Source organism: Saccopteryx leptura, chromosome 1, assembly GCF_036850995.1.
Source record: "Saccopteryx leptura isolate mSacLep1 chromosome 1, mSacLep1_pri_phased_curated, whole genome shotgun sequence".
Taxonomy (NCBI): Eukaryota; Metazoa; Chordata; class Mammalia; order Chiroptera; family Emballonuridae; genus Saccopteryx; species Saccopteryx leptura.
Window position 1 is genome coordinate 204,164,578 of NC_089503.1, and position 15,608 is coordinate 204,180,185.

General features: G+C 51.7%; 1 protein-coding gene across 7 annotated transcripts in view; it reads left to right on the forward strand.

Moving 5' to 3' along the window:
* The window catches only part of JADE1 (jade family PHD finger 1), a 56,073-nt gene extending 40,465 nt beyond the window's left edge, over positions 1 to 15,608 (forward strand). For all 7 annotated transcript variants that reach the window (XM_066385141.1, XM_066385147.1, XM_066385162.1 and 4 more), the window contains 3 exons: positions 2,955 to 3,476; positions 8,645 to 8,762; positions 12,570 to 15,608. In XM_066385141.1, the coding sequence (XP_066241238.1) occupies positions 2,955 to 3,476; positions 8,645 to 8,762; positions 12,570 to 13,453 (1,524 nt within the window). In that variant the 3' untranslated portion in view covers positions 13,454 to 15,608. The remainder of the gene's footprint in view (positions 1 to 2,954; positions 3,477 to 8,644; positions 8,763 to 12,569) is intronic.

Here is a 15,608-nt window from a genome sequence, read left to right on the forward strand (position 1 = left end):
ATGCTGGAGGGCTCTGGGAGTTCACTAGGGACCTGGAGCAGGGGCTGCAATCCAGGAAGCAGGGTGAGGGTCGCGCAGCTCCTATGAGGTGGCTGGCAGTGACTCCCAGGCGGCGTGAACCCGTATCATTTGGGTGGGGGGCTATCCCCTTTAAGCAAAGTTCCAGGTTGGCCCTCGCAGGGCAGCTCAGACGCTTGGTCTGTCTGGTTGCTCCCTTTCCGCTCCCAGCATGGCAGACACCCCGGGGGAAGAGCCTGTCCTAATTGTGCTGGGTGGCCGCCCTCTTACCTATTAGGTGCTGAGTAGCAGCCCTCCCCTCCGCTGCCCCTCACACGGCAGGTTTCTTGGGTGTGCGTGTGGGTGTCATGCCTTAGGTGAGCTGTGTGACGTCAGCCTGGCACCCTGTTTTTGCACCCGCTGGCTAGAGCGACACCACAAGGTGTGCTGCACAGACACAGTCTGGATGGCTGGCTCTTCGTGGCACCGTATGTGCGTGTGTATGCTGGAGCTTGTACGTGAACTTTCACCTGCTTTTCCTCTGTCTGCACACAGACAAGCCTAGGAAACCTTCAGACAGACAGAACTAGTGAGAGAATGTAGGTGGCATGTCGAGAAGTTAAGTTCTGGGCCTCACAATAGCAGCATCTGCAGATCACCACAACCACAGACGTGGCCCTGATGGTCAAGTACCTGCTCGGCCGCCCCTCGTCCTCGGTCCCCTGGCGTGTGCCAAGCGGGCACACACTCCAGGAGCTCGGTCAGACTGCCAGCCGTGGGTTCGAAAGAAATGACCTCATTTGGCAAAACCGGTTTATAGCTGGCTGATAAGTATTTCTTTCACTAGGGTACCCACTAACTGGCGGATTAAAAAGTGTCTTCATTTTGTACGCCAAGTAGTTCTGCTTCCCTTCGGTATCGCTTCCCCAGGCGTTCAGAATTCAGAACGTAAGAGGAATACTGAGAGGCCGAGGCCTGAGACAGCTGCTGGGCTCTGGCTGCAGACCTCAAAAATAGTGCAGGTTTTTGTGTGCGAACAGAATCTGCTGAAAACTAGATCATGACAAAAGCCTCTGGCCTGAGAGTTGTATTGGGAGAGAACACAGCAGAAATTTTTTTTTAAGTCTCAAAGAAAAAGAATAGGTATTCCAGTTGTGTACGTGTGTGTCCACGCACCTGTGTGAACACTTGCAGGACATGAGCTGCGGCCAGCCCGGAAGGGGAAACCATTTCCTTCCTTCCCAGTTAGTTACCTGATGCTCTTGGGAGGGTGGAGCTTATGCCCTGCCCCCCAGTGTGCCTGTGGGGGCTGTACCTAACCAACTTCCAGGAGGTGGGCGGAAAGGATCTTTGTTTCTCTCCTGAAGAGACACGATGACTTTTATTTTTTGTGGCCATTGGCCTCTTTTTCCCGGTACATTAATTGGAAGGAGAAGAGGCCAAGGAAGGCTGATGATTTTTCATATCTGCACAAGCAGACTGGTTTTATGAAAGAATTCCTCTCTGAAACGTCTGCAGCTGTGAAGGTCCTGGTGTTCGATTCTGTAACATCTGTTTGCTGAGTCAACCTACTCGGAAAACCCAGAGGAAGGCCGCTTGGCGTGCTGACAGAGCCCTGTGTAAATACTCGGCGGCCGCCTGCTGCTGCTGGGGGCCCGGGCGCCTGGGTTAAGTGCAGTTCAATCCCAGCACCCACTGCCTCTCCTTCCCCTTGTGGCTGTGTGCTGCGGGGAGGGGCGCCCGGTGTCCTCATGGCGATGGCCTGGAGTGCGTGTGGGCGCGGCCACCAAAGCCTCTGTGCCACACTGCTGGGCGTGGAGGTTGTTGATAGGGAAAACAGCAGATACCTGTTACTCCAGGTTTTTTGAGCGTGGGTAATGAGGGCATGGGGTGAGACGTTGTAGGAGTGGGGGAATCCTGACTGGCAGTAAGCCAACTCTTAAATCCTGGGCTGCTTGGGGCGGAAGCTCTGCCTCCAGCCTCTGCCGTTCGTGGTTCTGGACTCGGGGTCTGTGGAATGAGTTCACCTAGGCTTTTCAGCTGGCCCGGGCACTGGGCCTGCTTCCTTGCAGCCCTGGCGAGCTTGGCTTTGCCGGGCCTCCCACGGCACACTGTTGCTTTTAAGGGACTGGCTTCAGTCACCACTAGGAACCTTTCCCAGAGCTTCGCCCAGCGAGATCAGATGGGAGAAGTTAATCACTCTCCTCCAGCCAGGTGGCTGGGCCGCCGTCCAGGACCAAGGCACTAAATTGTATCCCCGATGAGTCACTGAGAGGGGGGTGTGCTTGTCAGGAAGGGAGGTGCAGGCAGGTCTCAAGGCCACCTCTGCTGCCCCGGAAGCATCACATGAGGCTTCCTCGTGGGTGCGGGGACCTGGCGTGCTCTTCCTGAGCTGGGCTGTCCTGGTCTCCTGTGGTTTTTCTTCTTCGGGAACTTCTGTTCACCCTCCTTATTTTCAGCAGGAGCCTCGGAGGGAACGTCCACGTCTTCCCACGGGGGCGAGGGCTGAGCGTGAGGGTCAGGTTCCGATAAAAAGTCCCCCCGCGTGTCATTCTTCCTGAGATGTCAATCGTCTCAGCCTTTTCCAGAAACACTGAAAGAGCTCAGATCTAGATAAGCAGATTAGTGCTTCCGAGTGTCCCTGCGTGTTGAGCACGTGTCCCTCCACGTGGAATCTGAGTGCCAGACCACCTCAGTCAGCCACACGTGACATTCGTGTAGCCGTGTCTCCGTGGGAGGCCGCGGGCCGCGGGTACTTGCTGTGGAAGAGGTAGGGTGTCATCTGCAGCTCCCGAGCTATCCCTCACAGGACACGTGGCTGGGCTCGCCTGCCAGGGCTCCTCCCGGGGAGGCCGTGTCTGGGCACAGGCTGTGTGTGGGGTGCCCGGTGCCGTGGGCTTCAGCCAGCGCCCTGCCTAACCACCCGTCTTTCCTCTTGTTCCCGCGTGTCCTCCCAGTGCTCCGTGAAGAACTGCCGCACAGCCTTCCACGTGACCTGTGCATTTGACCGGGGCCTGGAGATGAAGACCATCCTGGCAGACAATGACGAGGTCAAGTTCAAGTCCTACTGCCCGAAGCACAGCTCGCACCGGAAAGGCCTGGAGGGCCGCGGGGAGGGGGCCGCGCAGGAGAACGGGGCGCCTGCCGGTTCCCCCCGGAGCCCGCTGGAGCCCTTCGCCGGTCTGGAGCAGAGCCAGGAGGAGGCCCACCGCGGGAGCGTCCGCAAGCAGAAGCTGCAGCAGCTGGAGGATGAGTTCTACACCTTCGTCAACCTGCTGGACGTGGCCAAGGCCCTGCGGCTGCCCGAGGAGGTGGTGGACTTCCTGTTCCAGTACTGGAAGCTGAAGAGGAAGGTCAACTTCAACAAGCCCTTGATCACTCCAAAGAGGGACGAGGAGGACAATCTGGCCAAGCGCGAGCAGGACGTCTTGTTTAGGAGGCTGCAGCTGTTCACGCACCTGCGGCAGGACCTGGAGAGGGTAATGACCGACCCAGACACCTTGTAGGACGTAGCCAAGAAGACGGCAGAGGCCGCGCCTGCCTGGGCCAGGCGTGGCGGCCGGCGTGCTCTCTCAGACCCTGTACACACGCAGCATGAGGTGGTGTCTGTTACCGGTCTTTATGGGCTGGGAGACTCGTACAATCGTGCACAGCGGCCGCCGAGTGGGCAGCTTCCCTGTGATTTATTTTTAAATACTTCCCGTTAATCCTTACTGTCCTTCTGCAAGATCAGAGGGTGTGTGTGTGTCCCCCCTCCATTGTAGAACTAGAGGGGACTGAGTCCCAGGAAGATGACCAAGGGGTCGGCCCAGCACTGTTTACAAACTGGTTAGAAAACCAGAGTGGGTTTGGCTAATGGTGGGGCGCACAGAGGCAGGAAGAGCTCCCACTCCACTGGGAACACTCACCGGGGTGGGCTCATTCAAGGGAGCTGAGCTGAGCCCTGCCTCTGTGACCCCTCCGTTTCCTGGCGCATTCCCAGGGGCGTCCCCGGTGCTGTCACTGAGCAGGGCAGGCTGTGCGTGCTGGCGTGTGAGCTCTTGCACACATGCATATCTGTCACAGGGGAGCTCCTGGCAGTGAGGTGCTAAGTCGTCCCTGAGACTGTGGCTATGTAGCGTTTGTGTGCCTGTTTGTGTCCATGTGTCTGTGCTGTGTCCACATGCGGGTGGGAGGGGGTGCCCAGTCCTGCACAACACACAACTCCATCACCCTGGGGGATTGCTGGGTGTGGGCTGGTGGCTGCGAGGGACTGCCGCGTGCCTCCCCCACTCCCTTACCCATGCAGTCCCGGGCTGTACCCTCTTTTCCTGCCACAGGGGTTACTAGGAGTGGGCTGCCTTCCCCCCAGGCAGGGTCTCCTGCTCCCTGTAGGTAGTTCCGGAAGGAGGCTTGCTAATTGGGGATGCACCTTAGCACACCTTCTGCAGCGCTCCGGGACTGATTAAATGCATTATGGCGCAGGAGCTGGCCCTCAGCAGCCTGCCCTGCAAGGCGCACCCACGTGGCCCAAAACAGTTAACGCTTCTCTCCCGGGCACCCAGCTTACTGGCGGCTGCGAGTGATTCGCCTCCTGGGAGAGACTGACTCAGGTGATTTGAAGGCAAAGAGTAGGGATAAATTGAAGACGTGCTGAACCAAAAGATCAGCTCTCACAAAGAGACCGGCACGGCCCAATTAGCGGTGGCATAGAAGTGGAAGTGTTTTTAAGTTCATTAGGGACCCTTTTTGGACACTACTGAGCGGTGGCTGGTTGTATGTACAACACCCCTCCCGGGACCAGGTTAGGTTTGGGATTGAGGACAGGCAGGTGGGGCTCTCGTGCTCCCTCACCCCCCCCTGGTGGTGAGTGTGAAGAAGACCTTGCCTCCCAACCGCCGTGTGGGGTGTTTTTGTTGAGAGATGAGAGAGGCATTCGGAAGGATAAACTGGAGTCCTGGCTAGAAGCCATTATCTGACAACTGCTGTACTTGGGGTGCGTAAGCCGCGGAGTCAGGGAGTCCTCGGGAGGGAGGACGAGAAGTCTTAACGTTTGGACTGTGTTTGTCTCACCACCACCACAAAATAAACATGTAGAAAATGCTTGTGGTGTACTAACTCTTTTTCTGTACTTCAGTTACTCAGATTAACACGCACTTATAATTAAATTCTAAATATTTTTTATTGGAGTCATCACTGATTGCTTTTTTCAGCAGAACGATGCCAATCATGTATGAGACACAGGGAATAAATCAGGATTATTGCGTGTGTGTGTGTGTGTGGCATTACTTACATTTATTCTAATCAAGAGCCTAAGAGATTTTAGGGTATTTAGTGTCAGTTTAAAATGGGCTTATTATAATGAAAAACTTGTTTTCCAAAATCTGCCATGAGGCCTGTGATGGTGGAGGAGTTTAAAAAAATTAAATCTTGCCCTGCCCCAGAGAGCTGCACAGCACTTTGTCCTGGGAAACGTAGGTGTGTCAGGTCAAAGGCTCATCAGGGCAGGAGTGACGGAACAAATCCTACCTCAGCGGTTTGTTTGTTCTGCCTCCTTCACACAACAGCGGCTCCTAGCAGGTTCACAGACCCGGTTAATACACGGGACAGGACATAATCAAGGCATGGGTCAGACCTAAACGGACCCAGAGTCACCTTTGTTAGAAAGGCAAGCGACTGACTATGAGACCGGCGATAGCTCTTTCCCTGCACACACACACCAGGGGGCGTTGCACAGCCAGTACCAGTCCCGGATCAGAAAGGTAGATGACAGGGATGGCTTTGGGGGGTGGGGTTGGGAACCGCACCTTTAAGAAACCACGCTTGCTGATTGGCGGGTGGTCATGTCTTCAGGTTCCCTAGGCACTTGGGCTCTGGTGGGATCCCTTTCCCCTAAATGTCCTCTGCTGAGAGACGTGCTAAGCAGTTCAGCAGAGGAGAGTCTGCTCAGATGTGCTGCCCTCACGCAGGCTGGGTGTCCAGACGGGCTCTACCCGGTACCCAGCGGAGTGGGCACATTGGAAAACCTGATAGGGCTACAGTTGTCCCTGAACAAAACGCACGCTAGGCTTCAGTGCAGCAAGCCGTTTCTGGGATTCAAGAAATCCCCTGAAAGCATCCTTGGATTACAGCGTGGTCCCCAACCAGCAGTCACGTTACCTGGGAACATAATAGAAATGCCAGTGCTTGGACCCCACCTCGGACTCCAGAAACACCTGGGCTGGGGGGTCAGCATTGTGTGTTGTAGGGGAACACTGATTTTGATGTACGTCTGCTTCAGGTTCAGCGTGGTGTGAGTGCACCCATGAGCTCTTTTTTTGGCGGGGGGTACCTCCTTACTGGCTGCTGAGAGAAGGTGAAATGGTGGGTGGTGTGTGTGCAGGAAGGGCCAGGCAGGGTCTGTGTTCAGGATAGCTTGTCAGTTCAGCTTTCACACACGGGCTGCTGAAACACATTGTCCTGTGGGGAGTGTTCTGGGCACAAAGTGTGGTATAGTGCGCTCCCTCGTCTAAATGCGGTCAGCCAGGCCTGGGTCCTTCCAGGTGCTGATTTGTTCCAGCTGAAGGGAGTCCCAGCCTTTGCTTGTTGGGGTTATAGCTGGATGTTTTTTTTTATCAGAGGTCACGAGGAACGGAAGTGGGGATTTCCCAGTTAGCTAGGGTGGGAGCCTTGGGGAAGTGGTTGAAGCCACTAAGATTCAATGTGACTGATGTACCAAGTTCAGGCCTCTGGCCTCCCTATTTCCTAGGTCTGGCTAATTTCAAGAGAGATGGAGGTATCTCTGCTGTACATCCAACTTGGATCGGAGAGGATCCTGTCTGCTCCTAGGAATCAGGCTTTGTTCCCAGTCCTCTGGCCAGAGGCCAGATTCCTTGTTTTAATGTAAAAATTGATCTGCCCTCCACAAGTTGTGAATCTGTGATAGGTTTCTAGGTCTTGCCTCTTCCTCTTTCTGAGCGTTCACGCTTCCTCTCCCGTGGGTGAGACCATATTTATCAGAGAGAATAGCTTGTTAGCCATCCTCCACCCACTCAAGATTTTAACCAAGGAGGCCTGCTTCTTGGCCTGGGGGGTCTGAGGCTGTGAGATCAAGAACAGGCTTTAAGAGGTGAATGGCACCAAAATAATACTGACTTGGAGACAAGGAGAGTGACCTTATTCCTTAGGTCTTTCATTTTAAGCTATTATTCATTTTCATGGAGGAGGGGAGTGTTAGGGAGGGCTCAGTGGTCAGTGGCTCAGCGGCAGAAGCCTGCATTGGCATTCCTGCCCCAGGTGGGAATCCCCCGTGGGTGTAAATGTGGGTGCCCGAGGGCTACGCCTCTGAGCGCCTCCTGGCCTCTTACAAAGGAGAGCCTGGAACACAAGACAGGAATGGTTAGGGCTCAGAAAGGGGGACGCCCTGAGGGAGGAGGTATCTGTGCTGAAGCCAGTGCAGTCTCTTGTGAGCGCGGGTTTCGTCACCATGGCCAGAGCAAGAGGTCGGCGACCTTTGGACCTCTTCTAGTTCAAGGGAGGCGGCAGGGAAAGGGACTGCTGAGCCCAAGGAAACCGTGGTCTGTGGAAAGGAAGCCGTGCCTTTGACGTGGGGGCTGATAGGGAGCACGGGGCACTGTTGCATTTCTGCTGCTAAGCTGACTTGGGAAGTCCTGCCCACGTCTTCCTCCAGGAGGGGTGAACCGGGCACCTGCTGTTTCGCGTTGTCAGGCCCATGGGGTCTAGGCAGGTTCACCATCGGGTGTTTGGTCCGAGGGGCTCAAGGGGCTTTATTGACGAATCCTTTACATTCTCTTTCGGCATTGACTGATCACAGGTGGCTTGAACAACGGGGAACGAAGCTATCTTGATGAGTGAGTTGGATAGCGAGGGTGTGCACGCAGTCCCCGGCGGCCGCACCTCAGACACAAGGTGGCACCGTCAGCCCTGGGTCTTTTCAGTTCCTTACAAGTGAAGCAGGAAGAGGGCAGCGTCATTTTTTTAAGCGGTGACTTGGAGAGCTGACCTTGATGTTGACGTAGTGAATCCATGGCCAAGCGGGAGGGGTGCTCCCCAGACCCAGTCTGTGGGAGCATCAGCTGCCTGTTAGCTCCTGCAGCCCAGTGTCGAGAAGTTTCCTGGGATTCTTGTTGACCATTCGGGTCCTGTGCAGGGATAATTTTTTTGGGAGGGGGGTAGGGGAAGGGGGCTCCTCTTCTGCCGGCCCCTGACCCCGTGTGTACCTAGCTCCGTCTTCAGAAGATGCTTGGTCAAGTGCAGCAGAGGTGGCTTCCAAACCTGTCTAAAGCCTTTGACCCTACAGTTCATGGAAGGAAGATCCTGAGGGGTGACGAGCAGGGTCCTTTGGAGAGATGTAGCAAGTCCAGATGTGGCCACCAACAGTCTTCTCTTTCTGGTGGGATGAGTCTAAGGCTGGGTGTGGTGGAGGCTTTGGGGCTTTTGTGGGGTTCCACGGTGCTCCTCCCACAATCTATCTGCTGTGCTGCTGCCCATACACAGGGGTATATGCAGAATCCTCATTAGCAGCCCAAAGGAGATTAGAGATTGACTCCAGATGTCACTCAAGGCCCTAGTAGGACAGTTTTCTCCCAGGTAAAGAAAAATTTAAAAAGTACCAACGTACTGTTACAATGCATTTGCTTACTTAGAATCTTTATTCTCTACATTCTAGGTTCGGAACCTCACTTACATGGTGACCCGCAGGGAAAAGATTAAACGATCTGTGTGCAAAGTCCAGGAACAGATATTCAATCTTTACACTAAGCTCTTGGAGCAAGAAAGAGTTTCAGGTATGCATTCGGCCCTTGTAGGTCAAACTGTAGGGCAGGGGTTTGTAAACCTTAACGCTTTGCTAAGGAAAGAAAGAAGGGTTTCTTTAATTTTGTTTTACCCTACAGAAGAATCCGAAAGCACAGCCTTTCTCAGCTAAAGCAGACCTTTAAGCATGTGAGCCATCGTGGTATAGAGGACAGGGCTATGAATTTGGCCTCAGATATGGGTCGAAGCCTTGTTCCTCTACATCGATGCTGAACACAAGCGGGTCGCAAGTTTTCCAAGTTGCCCCGTTTCCTCATATATAACTTGATGACAGCATCTTTCCAGCTATTGCCCAGAAACTGTTATGAGGCCCAAATAAAAGAGTAACTAGCCCTGGTCTGGTGGCTCAGTTGGTTGGAGTATCATCCCTGTATGTCAAGGTTGCAGGTTTGATCCCCAGTCAGGGCACATACAAGAGTCAAGCAATGAATGCATAAATAAGTGGAACAACAAATCAATGTTTCTCTCTTTCTCTCTCTCTCTCTCTCTTCCCCTTCCTCTTTCTCTAAAATCAATACATAAACTTCCAGAAATGAAAGAGTAACTTCTATATACTTGATAAATGTAACATATGGGGATACCAGAAAAGATTTGTGGGTTATCTAGCCTGGCATCTTCCTGTAACATGGCAAACAGAGGCATGTGTCTACATTTAGAGAACAGTCTCAGTGGACTTTTTGGTGTAGGTGGAATTTTGAATCTTTTGTTGGAGATTCAGCACCGAGTACTGATGTATTTAGTGCCTTCTATTTCATATTGCTCTGGGCTAAGCAGAGAGAAAAAGGAAAAAACACAGACCACGACTTGGAGATCAAATCCAAAAAGTTGGGCACATGGTGTCCCCTCCCTGGGGCTCTGTTGCTCTGTGGAAACGGAGGAGTTGCCTTTCAGCACTCATTCTGTGATCATCAACACCAGAAAGCAGTTCTGCTAAGGCAGTCAGAGGAAGATGTGTTGAGTGTAGGTCAGGCAGAACCGTGGCCGCGGGGAACAGGTAGGTCATAGGTGAGCATGTCTCTGTGCCCGTCTGCCCTTTGAAAGTCACCGTGGCAGCATTGGAAGTACTTGGATTGTAGTCACGGCTGGCTCACTTTTCTCCTTTTGTGGCTTTGTGACTGTCGCCTGTAGGTCATTATGACACCTGGAAACAAAGAAGTTGTTAATACCTTGTTACGTTGGAATCTAAATTCTGGTTTATCTAAAACTAGTGTGCAGGTCCTCGAATCACGTCATTTTGTTCGGTGCGGTTTCCTTGTAACACTGATGAGATGCTATAGGAAGTTGTGTATATCATCCACAGTGTACAGCTGGTTTTGTTACATGTTTCACTTAAAAGCCGCAGAGCCTATAGATGCTAAGTGAGGTAGGACTTCCTGTAAATCAGTCGGTGGAACAAAGAGATAAAGCCTAGGGCAGGGGTCCCCAAACTATGGACCCCTGAGGCCATTTATCTGGCCCCTACCACACTTCCGGAAGGGGCACGCAACTCTTTCATTGGTGGTCAGTGAGAGGAGCATAGTTCCCACTGAAATACTGGTCAGTTTGTTGATTTAAATTTACTTGTTCTTTTTAAATATTGTATTTATATTCCCATTTTGTTTTTTTTACTTTAAAATAAGATGTGCGGTGTGCATAGAGATTTGTTCATAGTTTTTTTTATAGTCCGGCCCTCCAACAGTCTGAGGGACAGTGAACTGGCCCCCTGTGTAAAAAGTTTGGGGACCCCTGGCCTAGGGAGTATTTATTAAATGAAACTCTTGAAGTAATTCATAGTTTTAATGGCATTAATTTATTAATAGTATCTGAGATATTTTTTTCCCCAAGAAGAAATAGTTTCCGGATGTAGCAAGCTTATATCATTAGCTAGAATTTAGTTGTAAAACTTAAAATAAATTTTCCTAAGTCGGGTGTCAGCAGTAAAAGCAGTTCTATGCAGATTCTTTAAAGTGAACGTCTGTCCCTTCATTGATTATTCGGAGTTATTTCAACCCCGAGGAAGCTTGGTGGCCCGGAATGCTGGCCGAGCCTGGGGGCTCTCCATGGCTCCTGCAAAGTGGTCACACGATGAGTGATTCCAAATGAAAATGAGCCGCGAAGAGCGTGTGCATCTGATTTCACTCCAGTCCTTCTCTGCGGACGGTTCAGGCAGCGTCCTGCACGTCCCGGCAGAGGCGGCGGACGCTTTTCCTGGGGTCAGTGGTTGTGCGGCATCATGTGAGGACAGTTGGCGTTAACAGAGCTGTAAGGTAGCCCTCCACTCCACTCGGGAAAGGAGAGGAAACCCAGGCTGCCCCGCCCTCTGGGAGGAAGGAGCCACTGTGGGATAAGAGCCACGACTGTCCATGCGGGCAGGGAGGCCTCCCCTGCATAGTGTAGTGGGGGGCACAGTACACAAGGGGGGGCGCTCTTGCTCTTTTTCTAGTTTCAGAATCAGCTGTGTTCTTCCTCCCACCCTCCCATCCGCTGTCCTGTAAGATCAGTGATCCCAAATGAAGCCGCCCAGACATCTCCCGGGACCCGGTTTAAGCTCCGCCCTGACGCTGAGGACTGGTAGAGCCATTCTGCTGGGCTCGTGTCCTCAAGGGGACGCTGCCCGGAGGAGGTCACGGCCTGAGACTCTGCAGAGACTCGGGTTCCAAGTAGACACAAGTCAGAGGCAGAAAATGCCCATCCCTCTTAGCGCTGCTGTCCCATGGTAGGTGAGGAGAAGCAGGCCCGGTGTGCTGTGAAGTGACCCTCACGTTGGATGCTTGAGAAAGCTGGTTATAAAACACCTTCCCCTTTGGTGACAGGTCTACCTTTAGAGTCGCTAGCTCTGTTCTGTATCGTGCTTGGCCCCTGTGTGCACAGACAGCAGGAGGTTCTTCCCCGGCTCCAGCCCAGGACTCTGGGTCGGAACCTGCTGCAGCTGGTGGTTCTCACCTCCCAGGAAACGGTCGTGCAAACGCTCTTAGCAGGCGCCCGGAGGCTGTGGCAGAACCTGGCCCTTCTGATGAACTCCGCGTGTTACAAGTTTACCCAGCGTTTTCAAACCGCGGGTGATGATTTACTAGTGGGCTGCGAGATGCATTCAGTGGTTCGTCACCGGCGCTGGACGCAGAGCGCACAGAAGATGACGAAGGCTATAATAGGGTTTCGTGAACAGAGGGCTTCCATTGAGTCTTGTGCAATTGAGTTCCTACTGTGATTTGCATGAAAAATGTTTGGAAAACACCAATTTAACTTGTCCTCACGCTGGATGACAATTTAGTTTAATTTCACAAATGAGTTTTATGTATAATAGTAAACTTTTTTTTTTTAACATTTATGTGTCTGGAAGGTGTTTACTTCCCTTATTCATTTCACATATATTTTCATGTATTTATCCTCATCATAGTCCTATGAGGGTATAGACATCGTAGAAGGTGTTGTCCCTACCCTTGTCTCTTTGGGAAGGAGGTGACTGGCGGGTGACTTGTGGCCGTGGCTTCTCCAGGAGCAGGTAGATGGTGGAGGCCCCGCCGACCACCGACCGACTCCCCCCCTTTGCAAATCGAATCAGCTGTTTTGCTGGAAGGAATATAGATTCCTTGAAAAGATGTTGTTTCAGGAAAAAATTCTGTGAACTTCCACTCTTTTAGAAAATGTAGCCTATTGAGTCGTATGGAGACTGAGTGCAGGTCACCTCTCCACTGTGGGAATCAACTCAGGCAGACGGGGTGGGTGGGTGTGGCCGGGCGGCCCTGCCTCCGGGCTGGATCGCTTCTGCTGTAACCGGTCCCTGTGCTCCCTGTCCGCAGGTGTGCCTTCTTCCTGCTCCGCCGCCTCCCTGGAGAGCATGCTCCTGTTCAACAGCCCTTCTGTGGGCCCCGACGTCCCCAAGATAGAGGACTTGAAGTGGCATTCCGCATTCTTCAGGAAGCAGATGGGCACGTCCCTGGTTCATTCACTGAAAAAGCCCCACAAGCGGGGCCTGCTGCAAACCCGCGCCGGGAGTGAGGGCAAGGCCCTGCTCAAGCAGCCCGAGCCGTGCGGGAGGCGGGAGGGCGTGGGGGGCCCCGACAGCTTCCTGGGCTTGGAGAAGACCTTCTCGGAGGCCCGTCTCCTCTCAGCACAACAGAAAAATGGTGTGATGATGCCAGATCCTGGGAACAGGAGGGACTATCGTCTCCACTGTGACCTCAGCAAGGGGGACGGGAAGGATAGACCTTTTAAACAGGGTCACAAGCCTCTCAGGTCCACAGACGTGTCCCAGCGGCACCTGGACAGCGCTAGGGCAGCCTCCTCGCCTGCAGGGGGGCCGCCGGTGCCCAGGTACAATGGCTCCCTGATGCCAGTGAGCTATACCCAGACTGCAGTCAAAGTGCCTACCACACCCTCCAGCCCCGTGAAAAACTGGGGTGGATTCCGGATTCCAAAGAAGGGGGAACGGCAGCAGCAGGGCGAGACCCACCAGGGCGCCTGCCACCAGCACTCAGACTACCCCTATCTGGGCTTGGGCCGGGTCCCAGCCAAGGAAAGGGCCAAGAGCAAACTCAAGTCCGACAATGAGAATGACGGGTACGCCCCCGACGTGGAGATGAGTGACTCGGAGAGCGAGGCCTCGGACAAGAAGTGCATGCGCGCCGGCAGCAGCATCAGCCGCAGGACAGACATCATCAGGCGGAGCATCCTGGCCTCTTGATGAATCAGACCTGGTGTCCGGGGCCACGGGCTGGCCGTCGAGTTGTGAGACAACAGACAGCAAGGGACAGGCAGAAACCCCGCTCTCCTGAGCCACACTGACACATTTACTTGCAATTCAGATCGACTTTTTTGTTTGGTTTGTTTTCTTCCCAAAGTCATTTATAAATCATTGTGAGACTTGTGTGTTATTTGCAACTCGTTGAGGAAACGCAAGAGTAGACTGTAACCATAAGACACTGCTAAGACTAGAGGCGGAGTTAAACACTAAAATAGGAATGAATGAAGGAAGTTTTTAAGGAGGAGCGTGGGGCTTACATAAGCCTCCTGAGTTTTTCTTGCTCTCTATCCTTCCCGAAGCACAAATTCATGGTTATCAGAATACACAGAGTCAGATATGGTTCTTGGGAACCCTCACATATCATTTAATAGCCCATAACACTCATTTTCTAGGACTGTGGTGGGTCTTGAAATCCTGTTTATACTTTGGCCCACAAGGCTGTATGTGTTGCATTCTAGTGTTTAGACAGCAGCTTCAGGAACTCTAGGGAATTTATGTGTAAATATATCGGATGGGGAGGAGAGATTTTTTTTTTAAAGGCCATTCTCTGAAAAATCTGATGGGTCAGGGCAGAGCTGCTGTGGCTTGGATTTAGGGTGTATGGCACCCGGTCCCTCTGCCTGGAGCCCTGGGGCTCCGGGACTGGTGGGGAGGGAAGCCGTTAGAAAATTCTGTCTGTGAGAAAGGGCGCTGAGGCTCCATTGTTACCATTCCTCTTGACCTCCCTTTTCCCTTCAGCACTGCCTTGTGGGCCAGCGTGGACTCTCCCTGGACTCTCCCTGGCCACTGGCAGTGCTTGGCTCCCAACAATACAAATGCTCTTTCAAGTTCAAGTGATGAACTTGCAGACTCTGGACTCATTTCCCAGAGTCATCCACTGGGAATATGTCAGGGAATCTGGGCTCCCAAGTGAATGGATTCCTTAAGAACAAGGAAAAAAGAAAAAAAAAGAAAAAAGGAAAAAAGAAAAAAAAAAGCACGAAATAGGTTATATTTTAAAAACAATAGAAAGGCAATAAGTTGCGATGACCTTTTACCGTTGACCAAGTTTATACAGGAAAGGGATTTTAAGTGTAATAGGTTTTCTGGAGTCAGTTCTAGGCTCTGGATTCGTGACTTGGACTTTCGAATTACAAATGGCAATAACTCGTAAGTTAGCAGCAATAATAAATTTAGCATTAAATTTGAGTACAATGGTCTGTTTTTGCACTCACGGCAGTGCGTATGTATTAAGACAGTGGATAGTGTTCACGTCCTGTTAATTTTCTTTGGAATTCAATGTAGTTGTGCATCGAACTTAAGAGAAGGAAAGTTTAAATAGCAATGAGATTTAAAATTATGGGCACTTGGAACAGCCCAACTTCCCCTAAATTACCCCTTAGTTTGTTACCGGTATTCAGATTCCTGATTCAGTTATACATCTGTTTCCATGTGGCAGGGACATTCTGATACTTAATGGGTAAAGCTTTGAGTTCTGTAGTTAACTTTCTAGTCTTCCAGAGGATGGTCAACATCGAAAAAAGGCTTATTGAATTCCATCTTGCTATGCAAGTTTTATCAGATGATCAAATAGTAGATCGGATGCATCCCCATTGTATGTATGGCATTTTCAAACCAAGTCTTAACTTTTTGAATACATTGTAGTAGCTAATTCAGGGGAGGGGAAAAGATGACCCAGGTTTTTAGATTGACTATTTTTGAGCTATGGGACTCATTTTGAAAGACTGCTTATCCAGATAAACTGTTGCTATAGATATTAGAAGTTTCTTATCAACCCCAGTGGTACATTCACTTAGAGCCTAATTTAAGAGTCAGATTTTTTTGCATATGAGCAGAAACCTTTTGCCAAGGACAGAAGGTGGACTACAGTTATCTTTTGACTACAGCGACAGCTCTGAATAAGAGTAGAATATATGGAGGGGTGATTTGTCAAGCCATAGAAAGAAAATCTAAATTCTAGTAAGCATATGACCTCTCACCATTTTAAGAGGTACCAGATTCATTTGCACTAATAGGAATGCTCATTTTGTGCAAAAATAATGCCTTACCTGTTTTCCCCCACATTTAGGTTGAAAAGCTTTCAAACGTTCCAAGT